This window comes from Macaca mulatta, chromosome 2 (assembly GCF_049350105.2).
Source record: "Macaca mulatta isolate MMU2019108-1 chromosome 2, T2T-MMU8v2.0, whole genome shotgun sequence".
NCBI classification, from domain to species: domain Eukaryota; kingdom Metazoa; phylum Chordata; class Mammalia; order Primates; family Cercopithecidae; genus Macaca; species Macaca mulatta.
In genome coordinates, this window is record NC_133407.1 from 181,908,849 (window position 1) to 181,929,790 (window position 20,942).

General features: G+C 43.7%; 2 protein-coding genes across 3 annotated transcripts in view; both read left to right on the plus strand.

Moving 5' to 3' along the window:
* The first annotated feature begins 51 nt into the window (after window positions 1–51).
* Window positions 52–5,618, plus strand: RPL24 (ribosomal protein L24). The gene is made up of 6 exons (NM_001265968.1): window positions 52–94; window positions 209–284; window positions 843–953; window positions 3,786–3,922; window positions 4,201–4,264; window positions 5,494–5,618. The coding sequence occupies exons 1-6, from the start codon at window positions 90–92 to the stop codon at window positions 5,572–5,574; spliced, it is 474 nt and encodes a 157-aa protein (NP_001252897.1). The 5' UTR covers window positions 52–89; the 3' UTR covers window positions 5,575–5,618.
* A 4,647-nt stretch (window positions 5,619–10,265) lies between these two features.
* The window catches only part of ZBTB11 (zinc finger and BTB domain containing 11), a 31,016-nt gene continuing 20,339 nt past the window's right edge, over window positions 10,266–20,942 (plus strand). Inside the window, exons 1-3 of one of the 2 annotated variants that reach the window (XM_002808309.4) lie at window positions 10,266–10,793; window positions 15,558–15,793; window positions 16,417–16,648. In XM_002808309.4, the coding sequence (XP_002808355.3) occupies window positions 10,484–10,793; window positions 15,558–15,793; window positions 16,417–16,648 (778 nt within the window). In that variant the 5' untranslated portion in view covers window positions 10,266–10,483. Of the gene's footprint in view, window positions 10,794–11,025; window positions 11,298–15,557; window positions 15,794–16,416; window positions 16,649–20,942 lie in introns of those variants that run through there. The other variant, XM_015129689.3, reaches the window with a different exon arrangement.

A 20,942-nucleotide genomic window follows, 5' to 3' on the forward strand; every position in this document is an offset into this window, starting at 1 on the left:
CCCCCAGCCCCTCCACGACCTTATAAGGTCTCTTCCCATGATTCTCTCTTTCTCTTCGCCATCTCTTCTTTTCCCGTGAATCCGTCGCCATGAAGTAAGCACGACCCGTGGTTCCCAATCCGCTTACATCCTCGGGCAGAACGCCTCTCTGTCGTCCCTGGCATGGCTGTAGACACCCTCCCTGATGGACTTTCACTTTTTGTTGCAGGGTGGAGCTGTGCAGTTTTAGCGGGTACAAGATCTACCCCGGACACGGGAGGCGCTACGCCAGGACCGACGGGAAGGTAAAAAGCCGCGTCGGCTTAACCTAGCTTCTTGTACTCCGAGGAGGAAAGGCTGGTCTAATTCGGTTTAGACGGGTTCATTCCCCACATCACCATTGACCTCTGGAACGCTTCGTGGACGCCCTGTGGACTGGTCGTTAGGACCAGACACCTCTAAGTGAACCAGCGTTGATTACTTACTGTGAGCCAGGTCGGACGTCAGGAGGGGTTTATGTAACTGATGTCCCTGTGTAAGGGAAATAACTGAGGTACCGAGATAATTGGTAGTTTCCCCTTGGAATCCCGGGATGGACAAGAGCAGAATGCTTCCCAGAAGGATGCACCACCCTGTCGTTTGCTATGAGTTTAGATTTCCTGCTCTCGAGAAAAGATTAAACGCAAGGACCTTCATAGTGTCGCGCAGTTACCTGCCAGTTACGTGACAGCCTTTTGGTTCTTGTGGGCTTCAGTTTTGTAAAATAAGCCAGAACTAGCATGTTGATCTTCTAAGGATTCCAAGCTCATTCAGCCTCTTGTATTTTGTATAAATAGGTAATTCCTTTGAATTTGTCACTCCAGGTTTTCCAGTTTCTTAATGCAAAATGCGAGTCGGCGTTCCTTTCCAAGAGGAATCCTCGGCAGATAAACTGGACTGTCCTCTACAGAAGGAAGCACAAAAAGGGTCAGTCGGTAAGTGGAATACGCCTTGATATTGGGAGCTATCTCTTAAGTTGTCTGAGTTCTCTGAACGTTGGTTTTCTGCTCTGTAAAGTTAAATCAGACTGTATGCGAAAGAGTTCTTAAACTGTAAAGCATCAGCGAAATGCAAAAGATATTATAAACTGTCTCTATACATCTTAGGCTAGCAGCAACACCAAGTTGAAATTTTAAAGTCAGATAAATTACGTTAAGCACATTTGGGTTATAGGGCAGGGTGGAAAGGCTTAGTTTTCCAGTGGGAGGAAATTGAGAACTTAACATAATTTGGTGTTGATTGGAGTATTTACAGGATTAGTCCTAACGTAGCCAGTCCACCATACTGGTTCATTCTCAAGACAGTGGTTTTTCTGGTCCTTGTTAAGTGTCCTTTTAGCTGGGTTATACATGAGAACAAGTTTGAGTGCCATGGTGGGACTAGTATTCAGTAGGCTTGGGAATACTTAGCACCTTCTGTATGAAGGACTTTTCTAGGTATTGTGAGAAATAAATGCCATCAGACATAAAATATGTTGAAAGTTCAGAGGAAGGAGAAACTTAAAAGTGGATATGACACACCTGTTAGGGTGACTATTAAGAAAAAACAAAACAGGAATTACAGGTGTTGATGAGGATGGGGAGAAATTGGAACCTTTGTGCATTGCTAAATATGTGGCAGCTGTGAAAAACCGTTTGGTGCTTTATCAAAAGGGTAAACATAATTATCCCAGCAGTTCCACTTGTAAGTTATACCCCAAAACAGTTGAAAGCGGGGACTCATAACTTGTACATCATTGTCATAGCAAATCCGGGGTTGGTGGCAGCGGCTGTACTCTAGCTGCTCCCGAGGCCAAGGTGGGAGGATTGTTTGAGGCAACATAGGAGACCTTTTTAAAAAAAAAAAAAAAGTTATTTAGATGGATAATGGTGATAGCTACACAGCGCTATGAATGTACCTAAGGCCACTATACTTTTTTATTGAGACGGGTTCTCTGTTGCCCAGGCTGGAGAGCAGTGGCAGGATCACAGCTCACTCTACCTCAACCTGGGCTTAAGTGATCCTCCCACCTCAGCCTACCCAGTGGTCCACAGGCACATGCCACCATGGCCCAGCTATTCTTTAAATATATTTTGAGGAGACAGAAATCTTTGCGATGTTGCCCAGTTTTGTCTCAAATTCTTGGGCTCAAGTAATCCTCCTGCCTTGGCCGCCAAAAGTACTGGCATTACAGGTGCGAGCCATCCTGCACGGCTAAATTATACCTTAAGTTAAAATGAAGCCGGGCATGGTGGCTGACATGCCTGTAATCCCAGCACTTTGGGAGGCCGAGACAGGCGGATCACGAGGTCAGGAGTTCAAGACCAGCCTGGCCCACAGAGTGAAACCCCATCTCTACTAAAAATAGCAAAAAAAATTAACCGGGTGTGGTGGCAGGCACCTGTAGTCCCAGCTACTTGGGAGGCTGAGGCAGGAGAATAGTTTGAACCCAGGAGGCAGAGGTTGCAGTGAGCTGGGATTGCGCCACTGCACTCCAGCCTGGATGATGAAGTGAGGCTCTGTCTCAAAAAAAGAAAAAAAAGTTAAAATGGGCCTAATGCAGTGCCTCACGCCTGTAATTCCAGCACTTTGGGAGGCCCAGGCAAGAGGATCCCTTGAGCTTGAGCCCAGGAGTTTGAAACCAACCTGGGCAATGTAGTAGCGAAGACCCAGTTTCTATTTAAAAAAATAGAAAACAGGCCGGGGATGATGGCTCATGCCTGTAATTCTAGCACTTGGGGAGGCCGAGGCGGACGGATTGCCTGAGCTCAGGAGGTCGAGACCAGCCTAGGCAACATGGTGAAACCTGGTTTCTACTAAAAATACAAAAATTAGCCAGGTGTGGTGGCAGGTGCCTGTGATCCCAGCTACTTGGGAGGCTGAGGCAGAATTGCTTGAACCCCGGAGGTGGAGGCTGCAGTGAGCCAAGATCATGCCACTGCACTTCAGCCTGGGCAACAGAGCAAGGCTTGGTCTTTTTTTTTTTTTTTTTTAAAAAAAAAAAAAAAAAGGTTAAAATTGTCAACTTTACATTTTTACCACAATAAGAAAAATGTTTGTGTTGGTTTGAGACAAAAATATTAAGCAGGTAAATACTGCCATTTACTGTAGAAAAATTGCCATTTTACTGTAGAAACAAGATTTCATCTTTCTAAAAAGTTTAAAATTGGGATGTCTATAAACCAATGTGCTTTATTTTTGTTAAAAGTTTTTAAGGTACTTTTGCATTTCTGTGCCTTAATAAACAACTTTTCAGATATACTTTGTTCTTGGACTTAAAGGTGCACTGCAAGATCTTTTTCTCATAAATACTGTAGTACAGGTTTCCAATATAGAATGTACAGGAAATGTTAGATTCCACAATGCCTTCTTAGACATATCCTACCTAACATTTGGTGGCTCTCCTGTCAAATCATTGTCTAACTTGAGTATTTCTCCTAGTGACGGTCCTTTGAGATAAAACAGTTGAATTTGATAATTTTTTTCAATAAGTAAATTATTAAAAGTAGAAATAGTCTTCATTTATACTATGCAGTTCATGGAATAACCATTTTCCTTAGAGTTCAATTTTTTGTGTGTCTCTTTAAGGTAAAAAATGGCTAGGATTTGTAATAGCTTAATCCATAAGTGGAAAACATGTTTTATTTTCAAATAATTATATGAATTATTTTTTGTTGAATATGAATATTAAAAGACTTCATTTGCCGTGTCTTAAAAGACTTAATTTTTCCTCCCTCTAAATTCTTGAAGGAAGGTTCCTAAGTGTGCCCCTCATCTTTGTTTTACAGGAAGAAATTCAAAAGAAAAGAACCCGCCGAGCAGTCAAATTCCAGAGGGCCATTACTGGTGCATCTCTTGCTGATATAATGGCCAAGAGGAATCAGAAACCTGAAGTTAGAAAGGCTCAACGAGAACAAGCTATCAGGTGAGGAATGCTTTCATTATGAGCGTTTCACCTATTGGGATGGATTTTAGGTTTGGGTCTTCAGTAATTAAAATTACCATATAGTCTAATATATTTTAAGGTGATTTGGTGGTTAATGAAAATTATTGACAAACTCTTTGGATTTAGCCTACAAATAAATGCAGGGGGGGAAGGAAGGAATATGGTCATTGTACTTGTCCAGTACAGTCTAACTCTAATAGTAAGTTGTACCACTAAGGAGTAAAGTGCTTTTGCCTTAAGTTATTTTTACCCCACAGGGCTGCTAAGGAAGCAAAAAAGGCTAAGCAAGCATCTAAAAAGACTGCAATGGCTGCTGCTAAGGTAATTATGGGGTTTCTTGACTTTCTTGAACAATACAACAGGAAAATTTCTTTTTCTTTTTTTTTTTTTTTTTTTTTCCCCTCCCTCTCTCTTGTTTTTTGAGATGGAGTCTTGCTCTGTTGCCCAGGATATGGAGTGCAGTGGCATGATCTGATCTTGGCTCAGTGCAACCTCTGCCTCCCGGGTTCAAGCAATACTCCTGCCTCAGCCTTGCTAGTAGCTGGGAGTACAGGTGCACACCATCAGACCTGGCTAATTTTTTTTTTTTTTTTCCCCAGTAGAGACAGGGTTTCACCATGTTGGACAGGCTGGTCTTGAACTCTTGACCTCAGGTGATCTGCCCACCTCAGCCTCCCAAAGTGCTGGGATTGTAAGTGTGCGCCACTGCGCCCAGCTGGAAAATTTGTTTTCAGTCTAAATTGTGATAATGAAAGTTTCACCGTTTTAAGGTATTGATTGCAAGGCTCAATTGGAAATGATGTTGGTAACCAATTAATTGGTTCAGGTCTCCAGAGGGCTCGTCCTCTCCATAAGCCAAAGTATCTGTTACTGTTAGGAATTGGGAAAAATAAAGGTTGGCTTTTGGTTTTTTTTCCCTTCAACACAGGGTCTCACTCTGTAGCCCAGCTGGAGTGCAGTGGCACAGTCACGGCTTGCTGCAGCGTCAACCTCCTGGGCTCAAGTGATCCTCCTGACTCAGCCCCCTAAGTAGCTGGGACTACAGGCAAGCGCTACCATGCCCAGCTAATATGTGTTTTAGTTGAGATGGTTTCGCCATGTTGCCCAGGCTGGCCTCAAACTCCTGAGCTCAAGCGATCCACCTGCTTTAGCACCCCAAAGTGTTGGGATGAGCCCCTGCACCCTGCCTGGTTTTGAAAGTTACTATGGTTATCTACATTGATAACATTGAGAAAAGTTGAGTAAACACTGTACTGTTACTGAGAACTTTTCTGTGAGGTTCTGTTAGGATGCATTTCAGGATCCTACACTGCACTTGGTTGTGTCTCCTTACTTTCCTCCAATCTGTGATGGTCTCTTAGTCTTTGTCTTTTCATTGTAAAGATGGGCTTTAAATATTTAAGGGGAGTCACATTAAAAGATTGTCATTAGGAATGCAGTTAAATTACTAAGACAGTGATCTAAGCTACATAAACAATCTGGATGTGAGAGATGGGTAATAATAGGGTAACAAAAGGTTTGTGGAGTAATATCACGTTACCTTTTTACAGGCACCTACAAAGGCAGCACCTAAGCAAAAGATTGTGAAGCCTGTGAAAGTTTCAGCTCCCCGAGTTGGTGGAAAACGCTAAACTGGCAGATTCGATTTTTAAATAAAGATTGCATTATAACTCTAGGTTGTGCTGGATTTTTTTTTTTCTTGTAACAGGCATGTTGGATTTACATGGTCATAGGTGACCTAGTAAAGAATGTAAGACATAGGTATTTTATTAAAAAGTCTATTCCTCAGGAATAATGCATCCTATAAAGTAAGCCTCTTCCTTGGAGAGAGGTTAAGCAAAATGATGTAAGAAGATGGGTATGGTCAGATGCTACCTTTGCTTGGCTGGGGTGTATAGGGCACATTACAAAAACTTCATTGCCTTAACTCTTTGGTTACAATGCTGTAAGTATTAGGATGTTGCTGGTGCAGGGGCCTACGCCTGTACCTGTAATCCCAGCATTTGTAAGACCAAAGCCAGGTGATCACTTGAGCTCAGGAGTTCAAGACCAGCCTAAGTGACATGGCAAAACCCCATCTCTACAAAAACATACAAAAGTGAGCCAGGTATGGTGGAGAGTGCATGTAGTTTCAGCTGGGAAGCTGGGAGTGTGGAAAGTGGAAGGATCACTTGAGCCAGGGAGGTCAAGGCTGCAGTGAGCTGAAATCATGCCACTGTACTCTAGCCTGGGTGACAACAAGACCCTGTATAAAAAAACCGAAAGATGTACTTTAAAAATGATTCTCTTGTTAAACTACCTTTTCCCATGATAGACAAATTTAGTTTATATTGGTTTGCTTATAGTCATTGTTATCTCGCCTACCATTTGCTAATAGCTGAGTTGAAGGTGCTAAAAACTATCAGCTTTATTAATCTGCTCTTGCTTTCAGAAAGTAATGTCTAAATGAAAAGCACTGCTGCTTGAATAAAGAGTATCCTGGCCGGGCGCGGTGGCTCAAGCCTGTAATCCCAGCACTTTGGGAGGCCGAGACGGGCGGATCAGGAGGTCAGGAGATCGAGACCATCCTGGCTAACACGGTGAAACCCCGTCTCTACTAAAAAATACAAAAAAAAAAAACTTTGCCGGCGCCTGTTGTGGTCCCAGCTACTCGGGAGGCTGAGGCAGGAGAATGGCGTGAGCCCAGGAGGCGGAGCTTGCAGTGAGCTGAGATCGGCCACTGCACTCCAGCCTGGGCGACAGAGCGAGACTCCGTCTCAAAAAAAAAAACCAAAAAAAAAACAAAAAAAAGTATCCTTGGCTAAATTCCCAGAGTAGTTTGTTGAGCTGGGGGCTTGCCAGAGCCGTGTTAAATTACAAAAATGTCTGAATAAACTGATACGCGGCCGGGCGCGGTGGCTCAAGCCTGTAATCCCAGCACTTTGAGAGGCCGAGACGGGCGGATCACGAGGTCAGGAGATCGAGACCATCCTGGCTGACACAGTGAAACCCCGTCTCTACTAAAAAATACAAAAAAACTAGCCGGGCGAGGTGGCGGGTGCCTGTAGTCCCAGCTACTCGGGAGGCTGAGGCAGGAGAATGGCATGAACCCGGGAGGCGGAGCTTGCAGTGAGCCAAGATCACGCCACTGCACTCCAGCCTGGGTGGCAGAGCGAGACTCTGTCTCAAAAAAAAAAAAAAAAAAAAAAAAACTGATATGCAAGGGATTTATTTACTTATTTTGAGATGGAGTCTCCTGGTGCCCAGGCAGGAGTGCAACGGCACGATCTCAGCTCACGGCAACCTCCATCTCCTGGGTTCAAGTGATTCTCCTGCCTCAGCCTCCTGAGTAGCTGGGGTTACAGGCAGGTGCCACCATGCCTGGCTAATTCTATTTTTAGTAGAGAGGGGGTTTCTTCATGTTGGTCAGGCTGGTCTCGGACTCCTGACCTCAGGTGATCCTCCTGCCTCAGCTTCCCAGAGTGCTGGGATTAACAGGTGTGCGCCACCACCTGCAGCCTGAGATTTACATATTTAAGATGTGATAAAATAGTAATCACAGCTTACATGTGAATAATAGGCTTCTACTTCTACAGAAAGTAAGTCATTTTTACCTGCCAACCTGTGCCAACTTGCAAGGATACAACAGTGGACAAATCAGTCCTCTTTAGGGAAACATGATTTTTTTGTTGTTGTTGTTGTTGAGACAGACTCTCGCTTTGTCGCCCAGACGAGTGCAGTGGCCGGATCTCAGCTCACTGCAAGCTCCGCCTCCCGGGTTCACGCCATTCTCCTGGCTCAGGCTCCCGAGTAGCTGGGACTACAGACGCCCACCACCTCGCCCAGCTAGGTTTTTGTATTTTTTAGTAGAGACGGGGTTTCACTGTGTTAGCCAGGATGGTCTCGATCTGCTGACCTTGTGATCCGCCCATCTCGGCCTCCCAGAGTGCTGGGATTACAGGCTTGAGCCACCGCGCCCGGCCATAGGGAAACATGATTTTACACATATACTAGGTGAGGGTATATAGTGAATGTCAATATTTTCCTCCATCCCTATCCTATCCAAGGTGATAGAATTTTTTTTTTTCTAGTGCATGTTAACATTCAGACGTCCAAGTGTTATGGGTAAAATGAGTAAGTCCTTTTGAGAACATGAAAATGTAAACTAAAATCAATATAAGAAATGGAAAATACAGGCTTTTGCTCATAAAAGCAAAATGTTAAGATTTTGCATGGTTAAGAATCTTTTTGTAATAATGTTATGTTTTATTTAGGGAATTACTGGGAAAATAAAGTCATTATACCCAACTTGAATGTAAAGCTATGCTTGCTAATATTTGGAGAATAAAATGGCCCCTTAAAGTATTGCTTTTCTGGGCTAAATGTTGGCTTTTAAGGAAGTGGAGCTGCCCATTCTCATTACCCTTGAGTCTTAGGTAACCTGGGACCCAGAAGAAGCTAGAAATAAACACTACCTGTTCTCACTACAGCAAGTTTAGCTTTACTCAGGAAGGCAACTTGGCCACTGGGAAAGCATTTTATTAAAACGTGTGTTTCTATTGGCCCAAGGGATAATGCGTGCATCAGCAGGCTTGTCAGTGCTTACAGGTGGTGGTTTGGCAAAAAAGGGATTTTTTTTTTTAACTCTTCTACATCCTATCTGTATTGTTTACAGATTTGAATGTATTCACTTAATAAATGTTTAATATTTAATATCAATTAACTTAAAATGTTTTTTGTTTTTTTTTTTTGAGACGGAGTCTCCCTATGTTACCCAGGTTGGAATGTAGTGGCACAATCTCGGCTCACTACAACCTCCGCTTCCCGGGTTCAAGCGATTCTCCTGCCTCAGCCTCCCGAGTAGCTGGCACCACAGGTGTGTACCACCATACCCAGCTAATTTTCTTATTTTTAGTAGAGACAGGGTTTCACCATGTTGGCCAGGATGGTCTCCATCTCCTGACCTCGTGATCTGCCCGCCTCGGCCTCCCAAAGTGCTGGGATTACAGGCGTGAGTCACCACGCCCGACCAAAATATTTGAAGACAGTCAATATGACAGGAGACTGGGGCTGGCCCAACACGTAGACCAGCTGCACAGAAGGTGCATTTGGTCTTCCGCTCTCACTGCCCCACCCCATGGGGGAAGAGGTGCATCTCCATGTTTAAATTCCTCCTTTGAGCTATAGTGGCAAACTCAGCAATTAAGTAGGTCCCAGGCCTGTAGTTTTTCTTTCGGGACTTGATGGCTCATGTCCCTGCACCTGGAATCTTTTTCAAGGATGTCCGGGCCATCTGGGAACTGCTGCGTGTACACACACACACAGAAACACGCCCCTAACACCAGAGGTTGGGTGTATCATTCTGTTTTCGAGCCTACTGTATTCACCTGTCTGCCCGTCAGCTACTTCTACAAGGGTCAAAGGGCGTCACCCAGAGACTACAGATCCCCTGGTGGAGAACTGTACTGGCCGTTTCTGCAGCTGGAGCCCTCGGCCTAAAATGTTCTGGCTTTAACAAAGAGGCGACAGTGTCCAACCCCAGTCCCCGAGGAGGGATGTCAGCCCTGGGCTCCTGTGAGCGCTGCAGATTCCTTCCAGAGAAGGGTGACCGGGGTCGCTGCTCCGGGAATACCAGCTAAATATCTGAATTAGCATCCTCAGCACGCGCTGGGAGACACAGTTCAAGTCTGCTCCCCTTCTTGTGCCCTTATATATATTTGGTGCAAAATGGAGAACCTTTTCCCCTACGTTTGTGTAAAAATATATGTAAATAAAGCTTTATAATAGTGTTACTGACCCCCTTTTCCACTCGCAATAAGATTGACTACATATGCTGATCATTCCAGAAAAATCTCGACTCTTCCTTGAGTAGTCTGGAGCTAGCAGGTGCACTGAAAATGTTACAACTGTTAACTGAAATCTAAATTTCCATGTGAATGGGCTGTCTGTGGTCCCCTGTCCAGAGACTAATATTTTTCCAAAAGCCTGAAAATATGCTTTTATGATATCTGGAGTCTCAAGGTAAACGTAAAAACGGACTCCTTTACCCCTTACGGATGTCTCCCATGAACTCACAACTGTCCACCAGCTCCCCCTTCACGTGGCTCCTTAAAAAGCGTGGAAAGGGGAAAAATGAAGAGAGAAACTGCCAGGACTTAAGATGTCTGCTTTGAAGACCTTTCGAGTTGCAATGAAAGGCCTACCCGCTTCCAAAATGTCCACCCGCAGTCCTGACGTCACTGGATCGGCTCCATCAAGCCAGAAAACGAGAGTGCGCTCCAATCAGGGCTCAGTCCCCGCCCTTGGCTTGCGTCACTTCCGGTGGTGCAGCAGCCATTTTGTCAGTCGCCAGCGGATCCCGCGCGCTGGGGAAGTGCAGTTCCCCCTGGTTACCAACTCGTCCCCTTTTCCTTCGGACTAAGGGAGCCGTCGAAGAGTGCTCGCCAAAGGCGCAGCCGTTTCTCCCTGCGGTGCCGCCGCTCCTGCTGCAGCCGCCCGTAGGTAGTGGGCCGTTTTTCTCACCTGTCCCTGACAGGCGCCCTCAGGGAGCCGCGGTCCGCGATGTCAAGCGAGGAGAGCTACCGGGCCATCCTGCGTTACCTGACGAACGAGCGCGAGCCATACGCGCCGGGCACCGAAGGCAATGTCAAGCGTAAAATCCGAAAAGCTGCCGCCTGCTACGTGGTGCGCGGCGGGACTCTGTATTACCAGCGGCGGCAGCGACACCGCAAGACCTTCGCGGAGCTGGAGGTGGTGCTGCAGCCGGAGCGACGCCGGGACCTCATCGAGGCGGCGCACCTGGGTCCCGGCGGCACTCACCACACCCGGCATCAGACCTGGCACTACCTGTCCAAGACGTACTGGTGGCGAGGTGAGACCTGGCCCGCGGTAAGGGGTCGGGCTGGCGACTCGTTGCCTGGGCAAGGCTCGCTGGCGAGGCCTGTTTGCGCACCCACGAGTCGGAGGGTCTCGGACGCCTCTGGGCGTCGGAGCTGCTGCTGCCAGGCGGAGCCGAGAGGGTGGGGGACGCGAAAGGAGCCGCACTTCCCACAGGAAGGAGGCCGGCGAAGCTGGGGGCGGGTCCTGGCCCAGGGTGGGACCAAGGGGGCTTCCCCGGAGGCCGGGCCTGCCGCGGGGAGGGGCCGGACGCCTGGGCTGCGCCAGGTCCGCCTCCTTGGGCGGCCCGTGGAGGCTGAGGCCCCGGCCCTCCGGAGGTGGCGTTTGGCCCGCGGCAGTGAAGGCTGCGGGGTGCACGTTTTCAACTCTGTGCTGACGTTTGGAGGGAGGAACTAGTCACCCGAAGCCGGGTCTCCCGTTTCTTTAGTGCTACGCTTGGGTTTTGGCGAGCAAGTGTGAGCTGCTCTGGACACATTCGGTAGTGTTCCTCAAATTTCGTCGCTGCCGCGTAAATAAGGGATAACACAATTATTTGCAGAAGTGATAAGCAGTGATTGGGAAATCGCCTTGAGCGTTTTTTTAAGAACAAGAATTAAATGTAAAAGATATCAGATACTCTTTTTTTGGTTGGTTGGTTGGTTGGTTTTGCGGTGAGGGGAGGTTGGTTGGTTGAGTGGACACGGGTCTCGCCACGTTCCCCAGGTTGGTCTCCATCTGGCCTCAAACGATCCTCCCGCGTCAGCCTCCCAAAGTGTTGGGATTTCAGGCATGAGCCACGGCGCCCAGCTTGATATTCGTAACTCTGGATGTTTTAATAATCTTTCCCCTAATGTGAAAAACGCGTTTGGGAACTGTGTAGCATTGTATATACGCAGAAAAGATATGATTACTGTGACTTTTTGATTGTCAAAAAATAGAGCTCTAAAGTTACTTGACTCTTTGGGAACCAGTTGTAGGGGAGGAGAGCAAGTGCCTTGGCTTCTCAACCATCTTCCCTTTCCACAGTTGATGAATATTCAAACTGTCAGAATTAGTAACAGTTTACAGTCTCATTTAAGAAAGTTTTTTAGGAACAGTTCTGTCACTCTCCATATGGCTACGGAAAAGTTAATTCATAAGTCTTGGTTACTTCGTCTGTGAATAAGGAAATTACTGAATAGTTTCTAAATTATTTTCGGTTTATAAACGTCAAGTTTATTTGTTTACGAACTAGTGGATAATCAAATTCTTCCATTTATTTTCCATTTTAAACCAGTATCTGAATTAAATTCCTGTAAGGACAGACAAATGCGAAGAGTAAATTTGAGGTAATGAAGTAATCACTGCATTTTGTTTGGATGGGTTTGGGTAGACATTTGTTGAACAAATGTCTCACACTGAATACTTCAGAATTTGTTAAAGATGATCATTTTAACTACAGGTAATACTGCAAGCTTATATATGCAGGATATAGTCGTTAGCACTTGGCATTTATTTAACCTTCATAAAACCTTAATACTTACCTCCTTTTTTCCCTGGAGACAGAGTGTAGGGCAGCTTGCTTCTTGCTGCAGTGACACGAAAACAGCTCACTGTAGCCTCGACCTCCTAGGCTCAGATGATCCTCCCATTTCAGCCTCTATCTGTTTTACAGATGAAAAAACTAAAAGCACTAGAATGTTAAATAACACAACAAAAGTCACACAGCTGACCTTTGTGATCTTACACTTTTCTTAACCCAGTGTTATGTGGTATTTTGTGTTCAGAATTTTCTTTTTCTAAGTTGATTATCTGTGAGTGATTCCAATCCAGTTTTTTGTTGGTTTTTTTAATTTTTAGTGTGCGGTGTCTTAAAAGACAAAAACCTGAGACGATGTTTTATTTATTTATTTATTGAGACAGAGTCACTCTCTCCGCCAGGCTGGAGTGCAGTGGCGCGATCTCGGCTCACTGCAAACTCCGCCTCCCGGGTTCAAGCGATTCTCCAAAGTAGCTGGGATTACAGGTGCCCGCCACCACGCCCGGCTATTTTTTCTATTTTTAGTAGCGACGGAGTTTCACCATGTTGGCCAGACTGGACTCGAACTCCTGACCTCAGGTGATCTGCTCACCTTGGCCTCCAAAAGGGCTGGGATTATAGGTGTAAGCCACAGTGCCTGGCCAGTACAACCTCTTTTGGTCTCTAAATCTACACTCATATAAATGCTTTTTGGAGAAAAGTTATATTTAATTCGAACCCTTTTTTTTTTCTTTTTTTTTTTTTTTGAGACGGAGTCTCGCTCTATTGCCCAGGCTGGAGTGCAGTGGCCGGATCTCAGCTCACTGCAAGCTCCGCCTCCCGGGTTTACGCCATTCTCCTGCCTCAGCCTCCCGAGTAGCTGGGACTACAGGCGCCCGCCACCTCGCCCGGCTAGTTTTTTTGTATTTTTTTTTAGTAGAGATGGGGGTTCACCGTGTTAACCAGGATGGTCTCGATCTCCTGACCTCGTGATCCGCCCGTCTCGGCCTCCCAAAGTGCTGGGATTACAGGCTTGAGCCACCGCGCCCGGCCCGAACCCATTGTTTCTTTCTTCCTTTTTTCTTTCTTTCTTTCTTTCTTTTTTTTTTTTTTTTTTTTTTTTTTTTTTTTTTTTTTTTTTTTTGAGACAGAGTCTTGTTCTGTCAGCCAGGCTGGAGCGCAGTGGCGCGATCTCGGCTCACTGCAGCCTTCACCTCCCAGGCTCATGTGATTCTGGTGCCTCAGCCTCCGGAGTCGCTGGGACTACAGGCGCGCTCCACCACAACTAGCTAATTTTTGTGTTTTTAGTAGAGACTGAGTTTTGCTATGTTGGCCACGCTAGTTGTCTGGAACTTCTTATCTCAAATGATCCGCCCACCTCAGCCTCCCGTGCGTGAGCCACGCCCCAAGCCCCACTGTTTCTTTATGTTCTGCAAAAACAAAAAGTCTCTGTAAACCAGTAAATTTGGCAAATTCCTAGGTTAAACAGGTTTCTTCACCGTAGAAGTCAGAGGTTCTGATATGATAATATCAATTGTATATAGCTAAAATTTTTCTGAATTTATGACTTCAGTGTATACTTTTATAATCAGTGTGGGACATAATATAATTTGGAAAATATTGCTTGAATACTATATGAAGATTGAAAGTGTAAGGAACTTGGTGGCTGGGCAAGGTGGCTCATGCCGGTAATCCCAGCACTTTAGGAGGCCGAGTCGGGCAGATCACCTGAGGTCAGGAGTTCGAGACCAGCCTGGCCAAAATAGTGAAACCCCATCTCTGCTAAAAATACAAAAAATTAGCCGAGTGTGGTGGTGGAGGCCTGTAATCCCAACTACTCGGGAGGCTGAGGCAGGAGAATCACTTGAACCCGGGAGGTGGAGGTTGCAGTGAGCTGAGATCCCACCACTGCACTCCAGCCTGGGCGACAGAGAGATATTCCATCTCAAAAAAAAAAAAAAAAAGCATAAGGAGCTTTGTATAATTCGGCATTTTAAAACACTTCTCAGGAATATAGTGTATACCTCTATCATTTTAGCTAATAACCTTTTCATTTGTACCTATTTGAAGATTTGAGGGTAATTTTCTGCCCTAGGTATGGACAAGCATGCTCTTGTATAAGTAGAATAATATACTGAAAATCCCGTGACTTCTGGAGGCCTAGCTCTGCCATTTTACTAGATGTGACTTTGGACAAGTTTCGTTCCTCTTAGGGCTTTATTTTCCTCTTGTATAGAATGGGAATTAATTGTCTGTCTTACAAGGATGGTAGTGGGGTGTGTGTATATGTGTATATATATATATAAACCTTATCCCTGTTCCCTCACCCCTACCCCAGCATGCCGGGAGCTAGAAGTTGAAATTCAAAATCGTCTTTTGTGAGTGGCTTGTATACAGTCAACCTTTGTTAGATTGCGTATGCTATTGTTTCACACAACCCTAAAATCTCATAGCTTTTTTGAAACAAAAGATTTATTTTAAACTTTCATTACAAGTTTTGGTTGTAGTGCTTGTTCCAGGCTACAGATTGGTTTCAGCTTTTTTCATCTGAAATTCAGGTTTAAGAACAACATCCCTCTGGGACATGCTGTTCTTTGTGAGAGGGGACAAAGATCAGAGAACTGGTGCAAAATACTCAGTACCTCTTAAGGTTGTGTTCAGATATGGTACACATCATGTGTGCAGATCAAATCATATGGTCAAGCCTAATGTCACTGGGGTGGAGAAGTATTGGCTTGAGCCATATTAAATTGTTAATTTGTTTGGTTTTGTTTTGAGACAGAGCCTTGCTCTGTCGCCCAGGCTGGAGTGCAGTGGCACATTCTGAGTTCACTGCAGCCTCCGCCTCTCGGGTTATGAGTGAGTCTCCTGCCTCAGCTTCCGGAGTAGCTGGGATTACAGGTGTGTCCCATCACGCCCTAAAGTGTTAATTTGCATAGGTCAAAAACAGGTGAATATTGGCAGTTTCATGTAGTTCCTCTTGCATGAAAACATTGCAACTCACATGAAAATGAGTGGAGCTATATAGTCATCTTATGATTGGAGAAACACATAACTGGGAATAAACAAAAAAAAATTACCTCAGCAGGAGAACATCATTTCTAACCTTATATTTTTTGGAAAAAAGTATATTTTACATTCTAATAAACTCTACATATTTTATGGGATATATACTGAAACATGTTAATGTACACAGATTAATATATTTTACTGTTTTCAGTTAACAGTATTAAATTTGACTTGTTAATATTTTCATTGTAGGTATATTGAAGCAAGTCAAAGATTACATCAAACAGTGTAGCAAATGCCAGGAGAAACTAGATCGATCCCGTCCAATATCAGATGTTTCAGAAATGTTGGAAGAATTGGGACTAGACCTTGAATCTGGAGAAGAAAGTAATGAATCAGAAGATGACCTGAGCAACTTTACTTCATCTCCAACTACAGCCTCCAGGCCTGTAAAAAAGAAGCCAGTATCCAAACATGAACTTGTGTTTGTAAGTGGTACTCTCCAGTCAGCTTTAAGATGTGTAACTAGCGTACTAGTATTTGCAGCCTTGGTGACTTATTTTTCTCGAACCACTAAGACTGCTTATTGAATAAGACAAAATGGCAATGTACTGTGTTATATAAGCTGAACTGCCTCTTCATTTACCATAAATGTTCCTGTTATTTTTTCAGAATGAACTTACTAATAATTACCTGTTGGTTTGCTGTTAATTATCCTCCCTCCCTTCTTTTGTGGTGATATATTGGTGCAAGTAGACAGATTTACATTTCTGGAAGCAGTCTCTGGGTTTATGCCCCAAGGTAAAATTAATCTGGCGAGGTCTTTGTTTTTCACCTGCATCAGTTTCATACATCATCACATTTCTGATCAGTAAGAAGAGGCAGCCAGAGGTGAGATACGGGTTTTCATTAGACCAGGTAGAATGAACATGGCAGAAAATAGAGAGAATAGGACAACATATCTTTTTATTTAAATACATAGGTAACAAAGAAAATATCAAATTATTCATACCTGGTAAAAGGTAACATGTAATGTGTCTTGTTTTAAAGTTTGTTAAGGGTAAAAAATACAGGTAATATATTACTCCTGCTCTCAAACTTATTTTGACAGGTTGACACCAAAGGAGTGGTAAAACGTTCTTCTCCAAAACATTGTCAGGCTGTCTTAAAACAGCTGAACGAACAGAGACTTTCCAACCAGTTCTGTGATGTTACTTTGTTAATTGAAGGAGAAGAGTACAAAGCGCATAAATCTGTTTTGTCAGCAAATAGCGAGTATTTTCGAGATCTTTTTATTGAGAAAGGAGCTGTTTCCAGTCATGAGGCTGTGGTGGATCTTTCTGGTAAGGGTTTTCTATTACTCTTGCTTTTTGCTTGTAATGACATTCTAGAAGAGGGGGTTATGTGTGTCTTCCACACAGACTTTATGCCAAAGTAAGAGAAGCCCACTTACAGCAGTAGACTAAGCTGAACTGAAAAGGTTCTTTTTAGCAAGATTTCTGTGGTAGAGTTATGGAAAAGGGTGTCATTTCCTTTCACTACCTCTTAAGTGAGACAGTTATAGCAGAAGAAGAATTTCTGGGATTTAAACTGTTAAAAACAATTTGAGCTTAATCCATAAGTGCAATAAAATTATTACATTAAATGAATATGTTATTTAAAAATTGATTGTTTAAGCTAGGTGTGGTGGTGCACGCCTTTAGTCTCACCTACTTGGGAGGCTGGGATGTGAGGCTCGCTTAAGGTCAGAAGTTCCAGACTAGTGTGTCATTGTACGTGTGAATAGCCACTGCTCTGCAGACTGGGCAGTATAACAAGACCCTGCCTCTAAAAATAAAAAGTACATAAAAATTGACTGTTTATGTCTTATTTTGTGGGACATGTAATCGTAGAGTATTTTATAAGTCTTTTGGTTTTTAAAGATTAATTATTAGAGTTTAAGTTCAATAATCAAATTATTAATATAGATTTTTTGTTTGTATCATATTAGGTTTTTTGTTTGTATCATATTATTGTTGTAAATAAATAGTTCGACTTTCTTTTGGCTTCACTAGAATTTATATTTTGGCTTATGAGTCAACAAATGAAATTTAGGAAGAATTAAAATAGGTAGCATTATTTATACATTTTCTCATAATATAAAACTTGCTGTAACTTTTGAATTATGTACATCACTTTGAAGTATTTTTTCCTTTTTGAAACAAAAAAGTGACTTTATTCAGGTAAATTCTTAATTATTTAACTACTGATCCTTTTATGCTTTATTCTTTTTAGTCTTATCTCTTCTGGGAAGATACATTTTTTCTTAGCAGTGGCTTTATATTTAGAGAAAGCAATAATAACAGCCAGACACGGTGGCTCATGCCTGTAATCCCAGCACTTTGGGAGACTGAGGCAGGCAGATCATCTGAGGTCATGGGTTTGAGACCAGCCTGACCAACATGGAGAAACCCCATCTCTATTAAAAATACAAAATTAGTTGGGCATGGTGGCACATGTCTGTAATCCCAGCTACTCGGGAGGCTGAGGCAGGAGAATTGCTTGAACCCAGGAGGTGGAGGTTGCAGTGAGCTGAGATCACGCCATTGCACTCCAGCCTGGGCGACAAGAGCAAAACTCCATCCCCCTCAAAAAAAAAAAGAAAGCACTAACAATTTTCTCTATATAAATAAATATTTATTAAGCATCCACTGCATGCAAAGAACTAGCCTAGGCTCAGGGGATGTACATATGAACAAAAACTTTCTGTAGCTTATAGTTGGCATTACTTTCTAGATTTGTGGTATTTGTTTTTTTTTCTGTGTTTGGTGACTCAAAGGAGAAAATACGTCTTACACTGAGCCATCTGAATATAAAAACCCATCACAGGTTATTCATTTGATATGTTTGCTTTGGAATTTTTTCCCTATAGTTCATGCATCTGAAAGCATAGTGTTGCTCTTTTCTGGTTTCTCAGCAATTTATAGCAAATGAAATGTCTGCCTGAAAAAAACTACGGCACAGCATCCTAATATTCCAACATAATACATCATTTAATCTTCATTCCATATGCATATTTTTGTATATTGTTCAGCAAATATGTGAGCCAATCATAGGTGAAATAGACATTATTTTACAAATATGTTTGATTTAAATATTAAGTAGATAAGGCCTGGGCATAGTGGCTCACGCAGGTAATCCCAACGCTTTTCAAAGCTGAGGCAAGTGGATTGCTTGAGCTCAGAAGTTCGAGACCATCCTGGGCAACATGGTGAAACCCTGTGACTACCAAAATTTACAAAAATTAGCCAGGCATGGTGTCACATGCCTGTAGTCCCCGATACTTTGGAGGCTGAGGTAGTAGGATCACTTTACCCCAGAAAGCAGAGGTTGCAGTGAGCCGAGACTGCTCCACTGCACTCCAGCCTGGGCAACAGAGCAAGACCCTGTCTGAACAGCAAAATGTTTTTATCTTAAGTGGGTCATTTACGGTATCTTAGTCTGCCATATCCCTGGATGTTGAAGTCCCCCCCATAATTTTTCCTTCTGCTATAATTGTCCATTTCATTTGAGAGAGAGGAGATTTTTTAGTAAAGTTTTTAAATTGTAAAAAAAAAAACAAAATTTACCCTTTTCATGATTTTTCCTTTTTATTTATTTTTAGATAATGCCTGAAACGGCCGGGCGCGGTGGCTCACGCCTGTAATCCCAGCACTTTGGGAGGCCGAGGCGGGCGGATCACAAGGTCAGGAGATGGAGACCACAGTGAAACCCCGTCTCTACTAAAAATACAAAAAATTAGCCGGGCGCGGTTGTGGGCGCCTGTAGTCCCAGCTACTCGGGAGGCTGAGGCAGGAGAATGGCGTGAACCCGGGAGGTGGAGCTTGCAGTGAGCCGAGATCGCGCCACTGCACTCCAGCCTGGGCGACAGAGCGAGACTCCGTCTCAAAAAAAAAAAAAAAAAAGATAGTGCCTGAAACAGAATAGGTTCAGAGAGGCTCCCTCCTTTTATTGTTAGTTGACATGTAATAATTGTACATATTTTTGGTGTGCAAAATGATATTTTGGTACATGTATACAATTAGTAATGATCAAATGAGGGTAATTAGGATATACCTATCACCTCAAACATTTAGCTTTCTTTGTTGAAAACATTCAAAATTCTTTCATCTTTTTTTTTTTTTTTTTTAGACAGAGTCTCATTCTGTCACCCTAGGCTAGAGTGCAGTGATGCAGTCATGGGCTCAAGCAATTCTTGGGCTCAAGCAATTTTCTTGCTTCAGCCTCTGGTGTAGGTGGGGCCACAGGTGCACACCACCTTGTCCAACTAATTTTTCGATTTGTTTGTTTATAGAGATGGAGTCTCACTTTGTTGCCCAGGCTGGCCTTGAACTCCTGGACTCCTCCTGCCTCAGCCTCTCAAAGCACTGAGATTACAGGGGGTGAGCCACCATGCCAGGCTTCTTGTGCCTTTTTTAACATATACCATAAACTGTTGTTAACTATATACCCTGCAGTGCTATAGAACACTAGAAGATGTTCCTCCTGTCTATCTAGCTGTAATTTTGTATCTATTAACCAACCTCTTCCTACACTCCCCTCCTTTCTCCCTGCCTATCTTCTAATAACCATAACTCTTCTCTCTACTTGTATAATCTAAGGATTTTTTTTAGCTCCCCCATGTGAGTGAGGACATTTGGTATTTATCTTTCTGTCCTTGACTTATTTTACTTAGCATAATGTCCTCCAGGTTTATCATGTCGCTGCAAATGACAGAATTTCATTCTTTTTTACGGCTGAATAGTATTCCATTGTGTATGTTTACCACATTTTTTTCCATTCATCTGTTGATGAACATGTAGGCTGATTTCATTTCTTGGCCATTGTGAGTAGTGCTGCAATAAACGTGGGGTGCAAGTATCTCTTTGATATAATTTCTTTTCTTTGGGTAGGTACCCAGTAGTGGGATTGCTGGATCATATGATAGTTATATTTTTAGTTTTTTGAGGCACTTCCATACTGTTTTTCATCCTGGTGTACTAATTTACATGTTTACCAACAATGTATAAGAGTTCCATAATGATTATTATTATTATTACTATTATTACTTTTTTTTTTTTTGAGATGGCATTTCACTCTTGTTGCCCAGACTGGAGTGCAATGGTGCAGTCTTGGCTTACTGCATCCTCCGCCTCCTGGGTTCAAGCAATTCTCCTGCCTTAGCCTCCCAAGTAGCTGGGATTACAGGTACCCGCCACCACACCCGGCTAATTTTTGTATTTTTAGTAGAGATGAGATTTCACCATGGGCCAGGCTGGTCTTGAACTCCTGATCCCAGGTGGTCCACCCACCTCAGCCTCACAATGTGCTGGGATTACAGGCGTGAGCCACCACGCCCGGCTGTTACTATTTTTTGAGACAGTCTTGCTCTGTCGCCCAGGTTGGAGTGCAGTGGCACCATCTCGGTTCACTGCAACCTCCATCCACCTTCTGGGTTCAAGTAATTCTCCTGCCTTAGCCTCCTGAGTAGCTGGGATTACAGGTGTACACCACAATGCCCGACTAATTTTTGTAATTTTAGTAGAGACGGAGTTTTGCCGTGTTGCCAAGGCTGGTCTCGAACTCCTGGCCTCAAGCAGTCTGCCCGCCTCAGCTTCC